Source organism: Perca fluviatilis, chromosome 12, assembly GCF_010015445.1.
Source record: "Perca fluviatilis chromosome 12, GENO_Pfluv_1.0, whole genome shotgun sequence".
NCBI lineage: Eukaryota > Metazoa > Chordata > Actinopteri > Perciformes > Percidae > Perca > Perca fluviatilis.
Window position 1 is genome coordinate 33,736,482 of NC_053123.1, and position 15,515 is coordinate 33,751,996.

General features: G+C 39.3%; 2 protein-coding genes across 2 annotated transcripts; both read left to right on the top strand.

The window, feature by feature from the left end:
- Positions 1–3,169: 3,169 nt before the first annotated feature.
- LOC120569421 (olfactory receptor 6N2-like) lies at positions 3,170–4,096 on the top strand. The gene has a single exon (XM_039817291.1). It carries the CDS (start codon positions 3,170–3,172, stop codon positions 4,094–4,096), a length of 927 nt encoding a protein of 308 aa, XP_039673225.1.
- Positions 4,097–7,902: 3,806 nt separating this feature from the next.
- On the top strand, positions 7,903–8,829 carry LOC120569422 (olfactory receptor 51E1-like). Its single transcript, XM_039817293.1, has one exon. It carries the CDS (start codon positions 7,903–7,905, stop codon positions 8,827–8,829), a length of 927 nt encoding a protein of 308 aa, XP_039673227.1.
- Positions 8,830–15,515: the final 6,686 nt, after the last annotated feature.

A 15,515-nucleotide genomic window follows, 5' to 3' on the forward strand; every position in this document is an offset into this window, starting at 1 on the left:
AGCAACAGCGCCCGAGATCCGCCCACAAAGCTACTTGCGTTTTGCGTTTCACACTTGCGTTTCAGATCGTTAAAATAGGGCCCCAAGTGTGTTTTGGTGTATGCTTATTGCACAGAGTTGTGTGCTGTCATAGAGATAGTGGTTATAAATTCTCCGGGCGAGACACATCTGCATTCCCCGAACAAAGGAAACCACGATGCACAGAAGGTTTAGCTTAAGCCATAACTGTAGAGTAGTTAAAGGTCATGAGTCTCGAGCATAGTACATTGAGTAATAATAACAAGTGAAACAGGAACAGAATATACCGCTTCGCCTGAGAGTAAATGAGGACGAGACATTACATAGTGTGAAAATAACAGTCCCTGTGCTGTAGAAGAAGAGGCGTGCAAAGTGTAAGAGATGAGGGGAAGAATAGATCGGATCTCACAAGGTCTGACAGTCTAGAGATACGTGGACCGGCTCTGGCTTTTTGTTTGTTGCTAGGGAAACTTAGTCTCTGTGTGCTTTGTGATCCTACAGATCTGTGTATTGTAACTCCAATGCTTGACTGATTAAACAAATGTATTTGACTTTATCTTATCGTCTTATTTGGCTCTTGCTTAGGATCAATGTAATACCAATTTAACGAATGCGCGGGGATATATAGGTCTTTTATTGGAGTCAGACACATTGTCCCAAACAGAGGAGGAAATCCCCAACATCCCCCAAAAAGACGTGGTGACAAAAGAGAAATAAGTAGCTACGCATGGAAGCATACACACACGTTATTCCTTACCATACAGGACGATAGCAGATCTAAGAGAATAGCATATAGAAAATAAGACATGGAAAATGCATGGCAAAAAAGATGAACAAATAGTTATATTATATTTATGAAGCATAAATTACGTCACATGGCCAATATGCAATGAATGAGGTCATGTTACATGCTGTAATGAGGAAGTCACTTTAAAGGACAATTCCGGCGCAAAACTAGGGGTTATTAACTGATGTGTACCTACTCTGTCGCTCTCTGGGACATGTTTTCATGCTAATCAAATGAGTATGGAGCTTTGACGAGGCTACTGCGGACCGCTGGTTAGCTTACAATGCTAATATTTGGGGCATGGGGACACTCAAATTAAATCGTCATTTAATACACTAAAAAGGCTCGAAATATCACCACACCTTAACGTTAGCACAATGAGGGTCCCTAAATGTGAACCGAAGCATTGACAACATTGTAAGTGTACAGATAGTTCATTAAAAAGATAGATTATAAAGACACGTTCATGTTTGCTCGGGAGCCATCTTGGAAACCAGTCATGACTAGTCAAACACTGTGCAACGTGGAATATCCATAGACAGTATGGGAATCTCAGACTCATTTGCGACGCTTGTTTTTCGACTAGTCATGACTGGTTTCTAAGATATTACTTCGCGCAAAAAAAAAAAAAAAAACATAAAAAAAATATAATCTATCTTTTAATAAACTATCTGTACAGTTACAATGTTGTCAACTGCCTCGATTCACATTTCTAATCTGCGATTAAGTTAAATTGCCTTTAGCATAGTATTAAATAACGATTTGAGTGTCCCTATGCCCCAAAATTAGCATTGCCAGCGGTCCGCGGTAGCCTCGTCAAAGCTCCAATCTCATTCGATTAGCATGAAAACATGTCCCAGAGTTCAGTTAATAACCCCTAGGTTCGTTTTGCGCCGGAATTGTCCATTAAATTGCTGCAATGCTGAGAAAGGATGAATATGCACCACTTACCTGATACGATGGATCTGATGCTGCAATAGCTAGGCCAGGAATATACCCCCCAAAGAAGAAGAAGAAGCAGTTAATAAATAATAATGTTAACGTGTTATAGCACAAATTAGACATAGGAAATCTTAGAAAAAAAACTACTTTATAGTTATGCTTCATTTAATAAAGGTGATTCAAGGAATGAGGTCACATTGACCAAGATGCGAAGAATGAAATCAAGGTCCAAGTCCAGACCAACTAATAATACCATGAATATTGCATGAGCTTATGTATGTCTTCGCTCAGTGAATGATGGTGCAAATAGTTAAGGTTAGTCATGACCAAAAACGGTAAATAAACAATAGTAGATTAAATGACCATAATACAGAAACCACCATATGTTATGCGTTCCATACCAGGAAATCAGGATTCCAGAGATCTTTGATTTGCATGCACAGTGCTGATATCAGGGCACATGTAGGAGTTGTAGGCAAAGGATGACCAATGCCCCAGTGTTGCAGGAATGTAGATGAAATGCCGGATTGGCAGCAGAACAGCACCTATCCTTTTTTTTTTCGTTTTTTTTTCAGGACTTTCTTTGCAGTAAATGATAATGAAACCAAGGTTTAGATAAAAGAATGTTCCCTGGGTTGAGAATTACATTAGTAATACTAGTAATTAGTATAGGTCCAATTTGTAAGTATTTAGGGCTCGAGCACAGACAACCTCGGTGAGGACCCTCTTAAAACTGAAGGAGCTTTTCTTATTCTAACATTCACAATCAAACTCGTTTTTAAGGGCCTAAACATAGTCAACAAGTCACCAAAAGTTGCACAGACACTAGGCCTGGAGAATAATAATCCATCCACATTAGGGGTGGGATCGTGCCGAATTTTTCTGTCCGAGCCCGGCCCGCATCCGACAGAACCGTGACCGAACCTGGCTTGAGCCCGACAGGCATCAAGAGATTTATGTCCGAGCCTGGCCCCGGCCCGACACCGTTAAAATCTAATTTTTTTCACATACTAAAACTATATACCTGTATAAGTTCGGCCTCCATGACAACAGAACATTTGTGGTCGCTGAAATCTTATCACCAGCTTTGGGTCCCTAGAAGCATGGAGTACCTATTGTGCCCAAGTTAGTGCTCTGGCCTACAGGCCTCCAGAGTTGGATGATGTTGTTTACATGTTCATTGATCTTGGTGAAAAGTTTTAATGAGATCCACGGAGGGCAAAAATAACTGATAAAAACAGTTAACTGAGCTGGACAGTTCACTTTCTGAATTCTGAAGGTCAACACACACTAAGTGCAGGAAACTATATATTAAACAATCCTTAACAGGTTGTATAACATCTTTTTTTAAATTCATGTATGCATGTTACATAATCTGCCTGGTTTATACACTAACATTAAATTCTTTTTAAATGATATTAAATGGATAGTGAATTAAATATAACATATATTACTCTTGGTGGGCATGTTGAAGTGGACAGATATAGATATCTTTATTTTTTGATGATGTTCACAGTATATTTTCTAATAATCTGCAGTAATTCTACTATTGTGTACCTTATCTGGCTTCACCAAAACCTTCATGAGCCTATGTACATTTTCATTGCTGCTTTGTTACTGAACTCTGTTCTTTTCAGCACTAATATCTACCCAAAGCTTTTGATTGACTTTTTATCTGAAAAACAGGTTATATCTTATTCAGCCTGTCTCTTTCAGTGTTTCCTATATTACTCTTTAAATGGTTCAGAGTTCTTACTGTTGGCAGCCATGTCTTATGACAGATATGTGTCTATATGTAAACCTCTGCAATATCACACTATCATGAAGAAAACAACTGTCCGTATCTTTCTGGGTTTAGCTTGGTTTGTGCCTGCTTGTCAGGTTGCAGTTCCAGTATCACTTAGTGCAAATACTAAACTCTGTAACTTTACTTTGAAAGGAATCTTTTGCAACAACTCAATTTACAAACTTCACTGTGTGAGCTCAAGAGCACTCGCTGTGTACAGTGTGATTGTTTTGTTGAATGTTACAATTCTGCCTGTGCTTTTCATACTATTTACATACACAAAAATATTCATAGTAACATACCAAAGTCATAGAGAAGTCAGAATGAAAGCTGCACAGACCTGTTTACCTCATCTGTTGGTTCTAATCAGCTTTTCTTGTTTGATTACCTATGATGTTGTTATAGTTAAACTGGAATCAGAGTTTCCAAAAACCATACGTTTAATCATGACTTTACAAGTGATTTTGTATCATCCTCTCTTTAATCCAATCATATACGGACTAAAAATGAAAGAAATTTATAAACATATAAAGAGGATGTTCTGTCAAAGAAAACTGAACTAATGTATCAAAAAAGATAAGTAATGCACAGTAATTTCTTCTGTAACAGTAATGTAGCGATGTGGTTTCTATGATTCTTGGAAAGGGTTTAATCCAAAAGAAATAAAAAGTGTTTATGGCTACTACACAAGGTGTCGTCAGCTTCAACAATATGTTTGTTTTCAATAAATTTGGCAAAAAAAATAATTGCAGGCAATTCATTTTAGTTTTACTTTATCTTTGTGCATTGAGGAAGTGTTATTGTTCCTTGAAGATCACTTTTCAACCCCCCTGGCCAACAGTAAAACCATCCATCTGAAGGCATCAGTGTTAATTACAACAAATTTCAGATATAATAATAATTTAATAATTCATACTTTATTACAATTAATTACAAATTTGTTTCCACTGTTGTTAGAACTAAGGCATGGATACCCGACCCGAGGCCGACGGGTCCCGACGGGCCGGGCCGGGTTCGGACAGATATTTAGAAATTATGGTCGGAGTCGGGTCGGGCTCGGTCACATCAGCGCGATAAGGAATTTGTTGTAAAATGGTGCTGCGGCTCCTTTTAAGAGAGCTCAGTGCGTGTGGGTTTGTGTGTGTGTGTGTGTGAGTGTGTGTGTGTGAGTGAGTGTGTGTGGTAAGTGGGCAGAAGAGAGATAGAGAAAGAGGAAGCAGACTGTTGTAGATGCACCCGGAGCAGAGTTAGGCCTAGTGGTTATTCATGTTATAACGTGGGCCCTGGAGGTAATGAGTCTCCCCTGGTTTTCTGATCAAGGTCGTAAACGAAGCGATCAGGAAAGGTTAACACATTGAACATTTTAACAGCTGATTAACATGCGCTTGTTGTCCCGTATGCGCTGATGCGCACATTTCCGAATGCCTTCCTACAGTTGCTTAATAAAAAAAGGGCTTTCCACACAAATAAACGTAGCCTACATGTGTCATTAGTATGAGAGGAAAAAAGATGAGATTTTAACTGTGTCGGGCTCGGTTCGGGCTCGGACATAAATTTCTTAATGCCTGTCGGGCTCGGGCCGGGTTCGGACACGGCTCTGTCGGACGCAGACCAGGCTCGGACAGAAAAATTCGGCCTGATCCGGACTCTAGTTAGAACACACTACAATACACAGGCCTGAAATACACACACAGGCTCAGGTCCGATACACGCACAAATGGAGAGATGTCAGAGTTGGGGGGGCGGCTGCGACTGCTGGACAGGCGTCCTGAGGAGTTGGGGATTCGGTGCCTTGCTCAAGAGCACATTGGCAGTGCCCAGAAAGTGATAGATAGCTTTTATTTCCATTCAACTGTACATACAAAGTGCACACATGAACAAAATGTCGTTCCACTGGCTCATAAATACTGTATTTTCACTAAAAACAAAGTTTAAAAATAAATGAATGCAAATGCTACAGAGTGTTATATTTAAATATGACATAAAAAATATGATAGCAGCATTAATGTTGTGAACTGACACCTCTCCAGCTACCAGTCCACACTCCGCACTTTGGTCCATACAGGCACTGGAAAAAGCAACACTCCTGTTCCCAACCCAACTCCCCACGGACTGAGCTATTGCCCCCCAACTATATGAAGATATGCACTTTGTTATATAACTGTGAAGTCAAATTCACTTGTTGATCTCATGTCTGAATAAACTCCTGAGTTGCTTTTATGAAAAAGTCATGACAGCAAACTACGTTGGACCTGTAACAATTTTTTTTTATTATTATTTTTTGGGTATTTTAGGCCCTTTTTAGTTTCGTAGAACAGCTGAAGACATGAAAGGATAGAGAGAGGGGTAATGACAAGCAGCAAAGGGCCGCAGGTCGGAGTCAAACCCACGGCCACTGGGTCGAGGAGCGAATCCCCATACATGGGCGGGTGCTCCACCAGGTGAGCTACCCAGGCGCCCCCTGTAACATGTCTGGATTAAATTAAATTAAATTGTATTTTATTTACAGTATCAAATCATAACAACAGTTATCTCAAGATACTTTACAGATTTACAGAGTAGGTCTAGACCACACTCTATAATTTACAAAGACCAAACAATTCCAGTAATTCCCCCAAGAGCAAGCATTTAGTGTGACAGTGGCGAGGAAAAACTACCTTTTAAGGAGAAACCTTGGGTGGTGAGAAAAAAACTTCCTTTTAGGGAGAAACCTCGGACAGACCCAGGCTCTTTGTAAGCGGTGTCTGACGGTGCCGGTTGGGGGTGTGATGAACAGTGGCATTAATAGTCACAATAAAGATAATGGAACTATGACTAGAAATAGTAGTTGTAGTAGTTCATGGCGTAGCAGGGCACTGCAGGGCATAGCAGGATATAGCAGGGTGTAGCAGGATGTAGCCGGTCGTAGCAGGGCACTGCAGAGCGTAGCAGGGTGTAGAAGGGTGTAACAGGGCATAACAGGGCGCGGAGCAGGACCACAGCCACAGCTGCCACCATGATTTAGGTGCAAACCTAATCCAAGGAAAACTGCTGGGCGAAAAAACATTAGGACTCCGGGGAATAAGCTCCCCAGAGCTAAGTTAGTAACAACCATTTCTGGGACATGGATGCACACAGATAGAAAGAGAGAGGAGAGAGGAGCTCAGTGTGGCAAAGGAAGTCCCCCTGCAGTCTAAAATTATAACAGCATAATTAAGAGCTGGTGCAAGGCAAACCTGAGCCAGTTGGTAGATTAATCTGACGACTATGAAGAGAAGCAGAGAAGTGAAGGGGTGCCATGTCTGAAGCTATACACCCTCCCCACCGGTCTAGGCGTACGCTGCAACTCCTTACTCCCTAACTATTAGCTTTATCAAAGTAGAGAGTTTTAAGTTCACTCTTAAATGTGGTAACGGTGTCTGCCTCACCACAGGAGAGGAGCCTGATAGTTGAAGGCTCTGGCACCCATTCTACTTTTAGAGACTCACTTTTAGAGAACCACAAGTAACTCGTAACTGCGTTAAGGCACTGATATCAAGGAAAAAATACCCAAACGATACACCCTACCTTTACCGTGAAACTTTATTTAAACATTGTAGACGTCTCTCCCTCTGCACCATGGTTGGTGAGCAAGCTAACTATCCAGCTACTAGTTATTTGCCATCTGCTGGTGTGTCTGCACATTTAGCTGGGACAAACCGGTGAAGAAAAAATGGTTACACTTTACTTGAAGGTATCTACATAAGAGCGTAATGACACTGTCATGAACGTGTCATAAACATTATAAACAAGTCATAAACATTTATGACATAATGCTTCTTTTAGTAAGTGTCATTTGGTTTTTGTCATGACAAGTTAGGGTTAGGGTTAGGGTTCATGTGTCATGACTGAGTCATGACAGTGTCATGTGTTCATGACAGTGTCATGTCACTCTGATGTAAATACCTTCAAGTAAAGTGTTACCCAAATAAAAATAAATATATATACCTATAAAAATATACCTGTATATGTTCTGGACTCCATTTGGGGTCGCTGAAATCATATCACATAGCTTTGGGTCCCTAGAAGCATGGATTATTTTCCTACTGTGCCCAAGTTAGTGCTCCTGTCTACAGGCCTCCAGAGTTTGATGACGTTGTTTACACGTTCATTATCTTGGTGAAAAGTTTTAATGAGATCTTTGGAGGGCAAAGAAATCTGATAAAAACAGTCCACTGAGCCAAACAGTTCACTTTCTGATTATTGAAGGTTAAAAGACCCTGGTGCAGGTAACTGTAAATTAAACAATCCTTAACAGGTTGTATGAAATCTTTTTTTTAATTCATGTATGCCTGTTACATAATCTGCCTGGTTCATACACTAACTCTGATTTCTTTTTAAATGATATTAAATGGATAGTGAATTAAATATAACATATATTACTCTTGGTGGGCATGTTGAAGTGGACAAATACAGATATCTTTATTTTTGGATTATGTTCACAGTATATATTCTAATAATCTGCAGTAATTCTACTATTGTGTACCTTATCTGGCTTCACCAAAACCTTCATGAGCCTATGTACATTTTCATTGCTGCTTTGTTACTGAACTCTGTTCTTTTCAGCACTAATATCTACCCAAAGCTTTTGATTGACTTTTTATCTGAAAAACAGGTCATATCATTTTCAGCCTGTCTCTTTCAGTGTTTCCTATATTACTCTTTAAATGGCTCAGAGTTCTTACTGTTGGCAGCCATGTCTTATGACAGATATGTGTCTATATGTAAACCTCTGCAATATCACACTATCATGAAGAAAACAACTGTCCGTATCTTTCTGGGTTTAGCTTGGTTTGTGCCTGCTTGTCAGATTGCAGTTCCAGTAGCTCTTGGTGTTAATACTAAACTCTGTAATTTTACTTTGAAAGGAATCTTTTGCAACAACTCAGTTTACAAACTTCACTGTGTGAGCTCAACAGAACTCTCTGTGTACGGTGTGATTGTTTTGTTCAATGTGTCACTTCTGCCTGTGCTTTTCATACTTTTCACATACACAAAGATATTTCTAATAACGTACCAAAGTCATAGAGAAGTCAGAATGAAAGCTGCACAGACCTGTTTACCTCATCTGTTGGTTCTAATCAGCTTTTCCTGTTTTTTTACCTATGATGTCATTATAGTTAAACTGGAATCGGAATTTCCAAAAACTATACGTTTAATAATGACTTTACAAGTAATTTTGTATCATCCTCTCTTTAATCCAATCATATACGGACTAAAAATGAAAGAAATTTATAAACACATCAAGAGGTTGTTATGTCAAAGAGAACAGAACTAATGTATCAACAAAGATAACTAATGTACACTTATTTCTTTGGTGATGATAATGTAGATATTACATTTCTTTGATTCTTGGTAGGTGTTAAATCCAAATGAAATTAAGTGTTTATGACTACTATACAATAAAATGTCATCAGCTTCAACATTGTAATGACTGATTATTTTCTGCAGTAATTCAAAAGTCCTACACAATATTTTTATTCTTTATAATCACATTTCATTAAAAGAAATCAGATTTTGTTAAATACATTTTATCAAAACAGAATCATATTTCTAGGTAGCCTAGGCCATTCATGTTTTACTTATTGCATTGAGGAAGTGTGTTATTGTGCCTTGAACATCACTTTTCAACCCCTCTGGCCAACAGTAAGCCCATCATTCTGAGGGAATCAGTGTTCATGACAACAAATACTCCTTCATTTTTTATTTATTATATAAATCTGAAGTCAAATTTACATGTTGGTTTCATGTCTGAATAAACGGCCGACTCGCTTTTACGCAGAAAGTCACAGCAGCAAACTACTTTGGAACTGTCACATTTCCGTAACATGTCAGAAGTAAATGTCATGACATTAAAGTAAAGGCCTCCAGCACAATGTCATAAATACTGTACACATACACCACTGTTGAAAGGTTTCTAGTCAGCTGTTACATTGTATTTGTTACATGAAAGGAGAATTCTGTTGGAACTTGGATGTTGAATTAGTTTTACAGTCCAGAAAAACGTCATTGCCCTCGATCATTATTGAAGCTCTAAATATTGAGTTGTTGCATTTTTCTTTGGGCCCTCTGCAGTCTACTCAGGGGTTAGATTTAAGAGATTTGAACTGTAATTTGTTAGTCTATAGTATGTCCAACTGATATTCCAGCAGTGCTAACTCTGGACTTAACTTCTGTTTCTGTTTTGAAGTTTCAAGAAGAGCTTAGCTAAATCCAGCTTGGTATAGGCTGCATTTTAGCGGCCTTGAGAATGAAACAGGAAGCTATTCCGTTATTAAAGCTGCACACATTTTGATGCTAAACTTCATGTTTCTTTGAGCGATGACTGCTGATTTATTCTCTTCTTAATCAAATGTTGCTCACATATTTTCGTAAAGAGGACTTTCTACAACCTATAAGCATCAAAGAGCATTCAGAAATATAGAAGAGTTCTCTCAGACATCTGACTGGACCCAATCAAGATTGTCTAGCAACAAATCCCAAACTTTTGAACGGACGTATGTATATATAGTTCACAGTGTGATCAAATGAGTCTTTTTCAAAGAGTATCAGAATACATTTCCTACCCATTTATCAGTGTTCTGCACATACAATAAAATCACCTTAATAAACAATTTAAAATAAAAATAAATGTATTCAGTTTTTAAATATATTTGTCCAACCTGAAAAGAAAGATTTATAGCTATGTGTAACCATGAGCAAGTGAATCCACTGTGTGAAGAACCGGGCAGACAAGAGCCTGAGATATAAGTATAATTTAAAGGTTTGAATAACCGGTGCAGAGGCGTCGTTAGGCCTGGGCGTCCCCAGCTACAGCCCCCTAATGTGTTATGAATAGCCACGGATTTCTTTTTTTCTTCACAAAAATAAGTATAATAGAATAATAAAAGCCCCAGACTGGCACATGCACATTGAGAAAAAAAAGTATTTTCCAACGCACTCACAGTTCTTGATTTTTTTTTGTAGAACTCATGGTAGAAGTGTAACTTTGTCCAGTTTATTTTTGCGAGGCGAATAGAACGGGCAGCTACGTGCGGGGTCTGACCATACTGTATTTGTAAAATGCTTTTAAAAATTAGCTAGTTCTGTTATATCTGTTGACCATGCACACAGCCATCTTGGACATGTCCTGGAAACACAAATTGACAAACTGTTACACGACCGGTACCAGGATATTCCATCTGTGTCACTTAGGGGCTTCACGAGTCAAAATCAAGAATAAAGCTGAATGAGGAACTTTCCAGAACATTTAAAGAGTGTGTGATACGTGTGTCACTGTGGGTCCTAATGGGTTAAAGGTGAACCTGTAATGTCATATAAGAAGAAGTGAAAACATGATCTGAGATACACATTATAAAGTCTATGTATCTGGAATTGTTGATTTGTAATGTGCATTATCCGTCAAGCTGAATGGACTCTCAGTAGTAAAACTGATTTTATTCTGGTCCATTGACTGAAACATAAAAATAGAGGGAGGCAGCCCAATCCGGCAGGTGAGAGTTCTAGCCCGACCAGGCTCCTCTCCTTAACTTGTCTCTCTTAGTTATACTGTTATAGTTTTAGACTGCCGGGGGACATCCTTGACACACTGAGTTTCTCTCTTCTCTCTCTTTCCATCTAGGTGCATCCTTGTCCCACAAATGCTTGTTACTAACAGCGCTTGGAGCTTATTCCCCGGAGTCCTTATATTTTTTTGCACAGCAGTTTTCCTTGGATTAGGGTGGCACCTAAATCATGGCTGCAGCTGTCGCGCTACACCCTGCAGTGCCCTGCTACCTCCTGCTATGCCCTGTAGTGCCCTGCTACGCCCTGCAGTGCCCTGCGACTACGGTAGCGAGTAGTATGAAAGCCCAAAAATCCACATAGGGAGTTTGGTTGGGGTGGTAGACGGGTCAAACAACACAGAACTTTCACCCAGGAGTGTCACATTTCCAAAACCCAACCGTTGCTTTCTTCTTTTCCTAAACCCAACCGTCCTGTTTTTGTCCCATGTGTCATGGAAATGTAACTTTTCCTTCATTTAAGGGGCTGTGTTCATTTCACGGAATTCTTCCGTGGGCCCATCACAGCATTTTTTGCGATTCTGTGAAACTGCCACAGAATTTGAGTTAAGGGGCCGTGTTCATTTCACGGAATTCTGTGAGATCAGGTTGTTCTAGTCATAGTTCCATTATCTTTATTGTTACTATTATTGCCACTGTTCATCACACCCCCAACCGGCACCGTCAGACACTGCCTACCAAGAGCCTGGGTCTGTCCAAGGTTTATCCCTAAAAGGAAGTTTTCCTCACCACCCAAGGTTTCTCCTTAAAAGGTAGTTTTTCCTCGTCACTGTCGCACTAAATGCTTGCTCTTGGGGGAATTACTGGAATTATTTGGTCTTTGTAAATAATAGAGTGTGGTCTAGACCGACTCTATCTGTAAAGTGTCTTGAGGTAACTCTTGTTATGAGTTGATACTATAAATACAATTGAATTGAATTGAAAGAGCAAGGTAAAATGCTTACAAAATCAATCAGGCCATACATATTCAGCACTGGTGAACTCACACAGTGAAGTTTCTGAACTGTGCTGTTGCAAATTATTCCTTTCCAAACAAAGTTATACAGTATTCTGATACCACGCAGTAATATTGCCACTGAAACCTGACAAGCAGGCAGAATCCAAGCTAAAATCAGAAACATATTAACAGTTGTTCTTCTCTTGATAGTTGGATATTGCAGAGGTTTACATATAGACACATATCTGTCATACGCCATGACTGATAACAGGAAGAATTCTGAAGAGCCTAGAGTGTAATATATGAACCCCTGAAAGAGACAGGCTGAATAAGATATGATCTGTTTTTTTCTGATAAAAAGTCAATTAAAAGCTTTGGATAGATAGCACTGTAAAAAGAACAAAGTTGATTTACAAAGCTGCAATGAAAATGTACGTAGGCTCATGGCATACCTGTCAAGTTTTGGATTTGAAAATAAGGGAAATTTTTCCGCCGCCCACCGCAAGCAGTCCCACCACCCCAACCAAGCTCCAGTATCCCTTACATTTTAAGACAGGTGTACAAGAAAGCTAAAATCACCACTTGATGCAGAATGCTGAAAACATTTACAATTTATAACATTGCTTGTCTTTACATTTTATTTTCATTCCACACATTCTTTTCATTTCATATTGCTTTTTCTTTTACAGTTTTTCTTTTCATTTCACATAACTTTTCTTTACTCTTTTAGTGAGTTATTGTATAAATTTGTTGCAGACTTTGCATTCTTTAAGATTGTTTTGGAAGGAGTGTATTTGTGGGCTGGGCCAGAGTGGTTTACAGAGTGGTTTACATGAGAGTAGAGCGCAGACAGTTCTGTTGTCTAACGTCATCCTATTCTCTGTAACAATCTTTCGTACCATGCTAAACACCCTTTCTCAACGTGCATTGCTATGGGGAATGCATAGTAAAGCCTTCAGAAGTTTTGTCAGCGCCGTCTCTGTCGCGGCGTCCATCATCCGTCTCTCATCATCTGACCTCACACACTAAACTTCGACAACTGCCACCTACAGTACCTGTAGTAGGCTACTGCAGGTGGCAGTTATCGCGCGGGCTAGTGACAGAGCTCAGATTGGGAATGTTTTTTTTACTCCGCTCGGACCCGGGGTATTATTTTTTAATAACGCAGGTTAAAATACGGGAGATTTACGGCAAAATACTAATACGGGAGGACGGCGGGAAAGAAGGGTAAAATACGGGACTCTCCCGGCCAAAACGGGATACTTGACAGGTATGGCTCATGGAGGGATTTGTTAATCACTATGATGCCCACAATAGTGGAATTACTGCAAATTATTAGAATATATGCTGTAAACATGATCACTAAAGTCATATATATGTATTTGTGCACTTTGACATGCCCATCTGAAAGTTATACAGTAGAGGCCAAAAGTTTGGACACACCTTCTCATTCAATGCGTTTCCTTTTTATTTTCATGACTATTCACATTGTAGATTCTCACTGAAGGCATCAAAACTATGAATGAACACATATGGAATTATGTACTTAACAAAAAAGTGTGAAATAACTGAAAACATGTCTTATATTTTAGATTCTTCAAAGTAGCCACCCTTTGCTTTTTTATTAATAAGGCAAAAAAATCCACTAATTAACCCTGACAAAGCACACCTGTGAAGGTAAAACCATTTCAGGTGACTACCTCATGAAGCGTCATTGAGAGAACACCAAGGGTTTGCACGCGCTACAAAAAGCAAAGGGTGGCTACTTTGAAGAATCTAAAATATAAGACATGTTTTCAGTTATTTTCACGCTTTTGTTAAGTACATAATTCCATGTGTTCATTCATAGTTTTGATGCCTTCAGTGAGAATCACATTGAATAAGAAGGTGTGTCCAAACTTTTGGCCTGTACTGTACATGTTACGTTCAATTTAGTATCCATTAAGTACGGTGGCCGACAGGGGCAAACGCCCTGCAACTTCAGAAAACACATGCAAATAGACAAAACACAAGCAAATTAAGAAAACAACTTCATTAATTTGACAACACATGTGCATCATTCAGCAAACGCGATGCAAATAACACAACCAAATACATAAACGCGATGCGAATAAAAACGATGCAAAAGAAAAGCACACAAACCCTGAAAACAAATGCAAAAGAAAAACGCTGCATCCAAATTCCACAACGGAAGTTCTCCAGACCTCTGGAGGGACTTTTCAAAATAAAACCCGCGTTTGGTGCTTCGTCTTCCTTTGGTGTTTTGGATGTTTTGAACTAAACAGTACGGCAATCATGCTAATGAATAGCATAACTTTTTCAGGGATGTATTACTTACAACACAATGGAGCAAGCAAAGCAGTTTTCTCTTTATGTGCAGGCCGGATTTAGGCTATTCCGTTTGATAAATCCCGCGGTAAATGGCTGGTTTACTAAACAGGAGGGACTATTTTAAATAGTCTATTTTTTGTATTTCAAGAGCGTATTGCTCCACAATATGAATACAGATTGGTCACTTATTTTGTTGTATAATCACAATAGCAGTGGAACAGCTGATTTTTTGGGGCTGGGGGAGAGCATAGTCTATGAGAGAGAGAGAGAGAGAGAGAGAGAGAGACGTTCAATCTCAGAAAGGTGTGCAACGGTGAGCTCACAGACTGTAAATATTAAGTCTATGTTTGAGATATGTTTTCTCTCGTTGGGTGTGTGTCTCGGGGTCGGTCACAGCTGATACTCAATCAGCAGAGACGTGTCTGTAAACTCGTGGTAATAAAACATTTAAACCTGCATCAGTGTTTAACGTTGACGTTTGTTTAAGCCACATTAAATAAGAGGGTTTAATTTCCAGGTCCGAAAGCGCATCACTGAAGTGTAGACCTCATCATGTGTAATATTGTGATTATACAACAAAATAAGTGACCAATCTGTATTCATATTGTGGAGCAATTCGCTCTTGAAATACAAAAAACAGACTATTTATAATCCCTCCCTGTTTAAAAACCAGCCAATTTACCGTTTATCAAACTGAATAAATCCCGGCCGTGCAAATAAACACAAAACTGCTTTGCTTGCTCCATTGTGTTGTAAGTAATACATCCCTGAAAAAGTTATTGTATTCATTAGCATGATTGCCGTACTGTTTAGTTCAAAATCATCCAAAACACCAAAGGAAGACGAGCCGACAACACGAGCTTTTATTTTGAAAGGTCGAAGCTCGAATACGGCACCAGCCTCCCGGCTGAGACGGGAGCATAGACTGTATATTACTAATATATTATATTATGTTATTAATAAGGGCATGAGACAGCTCTCTTTTTACTATACAGCCATACCCGACTCTAATAAAAAGGCAGAAAAGGGGTCGAAAATCCAGCTGATTAGCTGTTCCCTCTAGAGGTCTGTAGAACTTCCGTTGTGGAATTTGGATGCAGCGTTTTTCTTTTGCATTTGTTTTCGGGGTTTGTG